General features: G+C 43.0%; 1 protein-coding gene across 1 annotated transcript in view; it reads left to right on the top strand.

Annotated features, from left to right (window-relative positions):
* The window catches only part of PITX3 (paired like homeodomain 3), a 32,836-nt gene that overhangs the window by 11,713 nt on the left and 15,796 nt on the right, over positions 1–5,327 (top strand). Inside the window, exon 2 of the mRNA XM_019502492.1 lies at positions 4,253–4,402. Coding sequence (XP_019358037.1) covers positions 4,294–4,402 — 109 coding nt within the window. The 5' untranslated portion in view covers positions 4,253–4,293. The remainder of the gene's footprint in view (positions 1–4,252; positions 4,403–5,327) is intronic.

Raw genomic sequence — 5,327 nt, 5'->3', positions numbered from 1 at the left:
AGCCAAATGCTCCTGGGCTGGGTTAGGAGTCTTGCCTCCACTTATCTTGTCATATGAGAGTTCATAAACCCCAGCTCCTGGAGTCATGTGATGACATGAGACTTAGTGTTCACCAAGTACGTCTTTAGTCCTCATGGTTGTGCAGAAAAGCTTGTAAATGTGAAATAAGCCTTCCCCACAAGCTCAGAAGCCAGAAGACAAAACTGAAGACACTTTTATGAAAGTTCATTATTTCAGCTAGTTTTATGATCATTTGGAGCTTGAATCCTGTAGGTTTTGAAAGATTGGAGCAGGCAATGCCAGACTTAATGTCCAGGCTGCCCTAGACTTAGTCAAGCCAGCTCTTTCCAACAGTACTAAAATTCAAACAAATGCCAAAGAGAACACCCCTGCCTGCCCCCCCTCCATAAATAGGGCCCAGCAGCCCTACAGAATAACTTGGATAAAGGACTTCAGTTTGCCCACATGGAAAAATTATGAGGAAAAAGGTTTACTTATTTGTTGTTTTGCTCCCTCTGCTCATTAAAGATTACAGTACCAATTATTCTGAGGGATCCCAATTTCCAGGGTATGACAAGTTGTTTTCCTCAAGCAACTAGCTCTCAAAGCTTCTGTGCTTTTTTCCCGTCCTGTTTAGCAGTACAAGCAGGTGAGAGTGATTGTGGCTCTCAGGTAGAAACATTTTCCCTTAAAATGGATGGTGTTTGGTAGACAAGGTCATGTCAGATGCAGCTGTGCAATACCTGCCCAAGTGACACACGCTGTAATAACAAACTTACCCAAGAGAGAGATTACAAAAGAATCAAAAGCTTGTCTGAGCCTCATGATCCATTACAAGGAAGACGCACACCACTTTCTGCAAGTAGTTGAACAAGGGGAGGATAAGACTAACATCACATCTGGCCACTTTTGATTCTTCATCTGAATGAGTAGGCAGTTGTTCACAGCTAGGGCAATAGAGGGAAGCCTCTAGTCCATCTCAAACTCATGAACTGTCTTTTTGTGATCTCTTCACCTAAGATGAAGTCTACCTATCCACATGAAATTCAAGTAATTAAGCTTTACAGTGGTAAAGAGTAGCTATAGCCTCTCTTTGCTAGTTGCATGAGGTTGTGTTAGGGCAACTACAACAAAATCAGCTTGTACTTGCCACACCACACATTCTTTCTGCAATAGGGCTGGGGAATGTGTGCAGACACACCCTAGCCCAATAGTTTGCTTACCTAAAATGCATGTGATTTGGTGCATTTCAGTAATCTGAAAAGGTTTCATAGCCATACAAGCAGTTGATTTTTCTTTCTTTCAAACTCCAAGCTGCAAACTGAATTAAAACAAAACAGAAAACAAAACAAAAAAAACTTGCCTGTAAAAATGGTTTCAGCCAAACAGGTTTCTCACAATTTGGTAGTAAATGGACCTACTTTTTTTTCCAAATGGGATTAGTCCAGGTACCTTGCTAAGCATTTTAGTAATTTAAACTGGTTGTACTGCATCTATATAGTCAATTTACCCTTGCTATTGTTAACCTGAAACTAAGTGCAGTTTTAAGCCAGTGAACTGGATTCTTTCCTGTCTCATCATTTACATCTGTTCACAGTGGATGGGAAATGCCCCCCTTGCAGCTTGTTAGTGTTTGCACACATTTAAGATGACCACATGCACTGCAGCCTCACCCTCTTCTGTTCTGCAGTGCAAGTAGGACCCAATAGGATGGACGTGTCCTTTAGCTGCAGTCAGGCAGGAGGCTGAATTCCTCCTTAAATCTGGTCCGGTGTGGAGTCAAGCCCTAGAAGAGAGGAAATTGTGCTTGACAGATGCAATCATATGCAAATGGCTGTAGAAGAGGGAAAATTATCATCTACAAACATTGGGCAGAAATTCCATCTGCCGCCTCCTCAAGAAGGGCTCTTAATAAATTCTGAGACAGCAAAGTGACACACATCTTAATCAAGACTTAATCCAAGGAATTAATTCACTGCGCGTTTCTGCATAATTCCAAGAGTAATGCTAAAAGCCATGGCAATATCAGCAGCAGATGGACTCCCCCGTTCTCCATGCAAAGGTATTAAATAAAACACAGCCCCTGTCACATCACTCCGTGTACATACACATGGTGAAAAGCAACAGGGCTGTGCCCTGCTGCTGTCAAGGAGCTTATGCAGTCTGCAGACATCAAAGGCCAGGACTGCAATGAGGTGGAAGTTAGAAACAGCCAACCAGTGAACAAGTAGCTCCTGCCTCTTCTCCCTGCATAAGTGAGCAGAAGCCTTGTGACTTGAAAAAATGGGCACTGGGGCAACTGTGTCTATTCTTTAAACAGAAGCCTTACAAAGAAAGAGGAGAGTCAATTCAGAACAATGTCAAGACAAGTTTATCAGTACCTAGGAAAGCGAGGGGGGCAAGGTGTTAAGAAAAAGTGAGAACCAGGTAGCTATGTAGCAAGCATAAAGATGCCTTTAGTTTTGTGACGGATCTTAGTCATGAAATATTGAATAAGAATTATCAGAATTAATAAGGCATCCCCCCTCAACTTGCCATGTCTTATATCTTTCATTTTATAGATATTAAAGTTGGCTTTTTAAAGGTACTCATCATACCTCTGCCAATTGTATGCAGTGGGAGAGTTTCTTTTTCTCCCAGACCCCAGTTGACTTTGGCTGGGACAGAATAAAGCCAATAATACATTTTCAGAAGTGATCTATGAGACATCTCACAAGAGTTATAATCCTTTATTTCCACAGGCTAGTCCAAGCCAATAGCCCAATTAGAAGCACTGAATTTTGGATGTGTAGAGCTTTCAAAATGTATCTACATTTCACAATTGATCTAGATTTGTAATGTGCCAAAACTCTATATGCAAGCAGCCAAGACTCTGAAATCCTAACCTGGATCTCAATTTATTGCTTCAGGCCAGTCACTACTACATTTTAGCAAAGCTTTAGGCCAGTCACTACTACATTTTAGGAAAGCTTGGTTGCTGCCTGTAGAGTAGGAATAATCAGCACACACAAAGGATACTTGAAAATTTGCCGCATGTTACTCTTTATGAAATAAGCAGGTCTATGGAACACATCCTCCATGAATGCATCTATATAAAGATCAAGCACTGAGTGACAGCATGATCACTGATTAAAACCTGAGACCTTACTATGTATCCAAGGTAATTCCCCTTTCTAGCAACACATGGTAGGGCACTTAACTCTTGGGGATGGATCCAAAACTCTCTACTTTGTACTTCAGATACCCATAATCAGAATCAAAGCCTCTTTTCCTCCAATTTGACGATTCTTTATTATGCAATATCTGTAGGACATTGATGTCCCCTAGGAAAAATGTGACAGAACTGACTTCTCCAGCCTCAGGCTAAGAGGTGGAAAGGAATCTTTAGGGTTTCCATAATAGCTGAACAATGCTGACTGCACTCCAGCTTGGTTGATTTAGGCAAGGAGTGGCACAACATGGACCTTTGGGGTCCCTGGAGAGGCACCTGGGAGCCGAAGACAAAACCCAAAATGTGAATTAGTTTAGAAGTGATCTGCTATTTCATTCAAGATTGTGTAGCTCCCAAGCACCCAAAGACTTTTGTTTAATGTAGGATTCATCATGGTCATAATGAGACTAGCCCGTTGCTGAAAAAACTTCATTAATTTGCAATATTCTAGGTCAGCTTGTATTTTGATAATATTTTGGTGCATGTGTTTCTTGCCTTCCTGTTTGTAACCCTGGTTTCTGTGTACATATGCATGTGTATCTGAGCTTATGTTTATACCACTGAAAATCTCTGGTCTTGTCTTCGTCTATCTAACATTATTTATACTCGACCAGCTTGTTAAGAAGCAAAAGGGGAGGGAAAATATTGCAGGGAAAGATGGGGAGAGTTGGATGTTTGGGGAAGGTGCTAACTACATTTGGCTAGCTGCAGGGCCACTTCCTCAGATCTCCATTACACAGCCTGCTCCTGATGTTGCTATTTAAGTCTGAATGTCACCTATAAATCGGAGGCTGTATCTCTGAATGCTGCAAATAGAAGCACTGCTAGATGATCTTTGATTTATAGGGTAGCTGAGCACAGAGTTTGGTAAGAACTGCAGCCAGCCTGTCCCCTTTGAGCCAGGAAATTCAGCCTCAGCTGGGGATTTCTGCCCACAGGTTGCCTCTACTTTTCCTAGTTCCTCTATCCCTGCTCTGGGTGATGAAGAGAGGAAACAATTTTAGCTTTTCCACCCTACTGACCCTATGCCTGTTTCCACAGATTCTTCCTCCTCCTACATCACCATCCCTCATTTCTACAAAATGGATTTCAACCTGCTGACGGACTCAGAGGCTCGCAGCCCAGCTCTGTCCCTCTCCGATTCTGGGACACCCCAACATGAACACAGCTGCAAGGGGCAAGACCACAGTGGTAAGTACAGTCTCCTCTCTCTAGAGACCATTTCCTTATTTCTAACATTACTGCACAGCATTACTGCCTTTCTATGTGCACACACACAGACTTTTCTACTTCACTAGAGGGTGGGCATGGCCCCATTTCAGGTGGCAGTGCCAGGGGTCTGATAAGGAGGCTTGCTGAGCCAGTACACCAAATCTCTGTACAAAGTGACCATAAGTTCTGGTTATACAGACACTGGTCTGCTCAGAAGCCCCGATTTCTGAGCTGGGGCCACATTATGCTAAATGTTATGTAAGCATGTTATAAATCCAATGGACCTGGCAAACATCTCTCAAGTTTAACATTGATTTGGACTTAAAATCCAGACTGAGCTCTTTCTTATAAAGAGGTATCCCCCTTCTTCCATGTCCTCAGGGAACTCAGCAACTGATACATCAAGGGGCCACCATCCAGCCTTCATTAGTATCTACAGGTGGTCCAAGGCCTCCTGGAGCTGGGTATGGCTGCAACTTCCAGACAGGCAACTGGGAGGAATTAGAGCAGGTTGGAGGGACACAGACATCTTACTGGGTGGATAAGAGCTGTTTGTTTTCGATGAAAAAACTCAAGTTGGGAGCCCGAAGGCTTCAGATCTTTCCTGAGCTAGCACCTATTTTTGGCTCTGGAGAAAGGCAAGCAGAAAAAGCTGCTTTCTAGGAGATGTAAAAAGAGTGGAATGAGGATGGGGGTGAGGAGGACTAGCAAAGTAGGATAAATATGACCATCTGGTCCTACAAAGAGTGCAGGGAGGAGCAGCTGCATTCAGCCACTTTCTGATTAGTGTGCTGCATAGCTCTCCTTGGCCTTTCCTCTAGCACCATGTTGACCTGCAGAAGGTATAATACATCCTGGCTAGGGTATTGACTTCTCCCTCACTCCAGGCTTCCTCCTGATTCAG

Source organism: Gavialis gangeticus, unplaced genomic scaffold (genome assembly GCF_001723915.1).
Source record: "Gavialis gangeticus isolate Ggan-Ray unplaced genomic scaffold, GavGan_comp1, whole genome shotgun sequence".
In the NCBI taxonomy this organism is placed as follows: Eukaryota; Metazoa; Chordata; order Crocodylia; family Gavialidae; genus Gavialis; species Gavialis gangeticus.
Note: the sequence above shows the minus strand (reverse complement) of the source record. Positions and strands in the feature narration are given on the sequence as shown.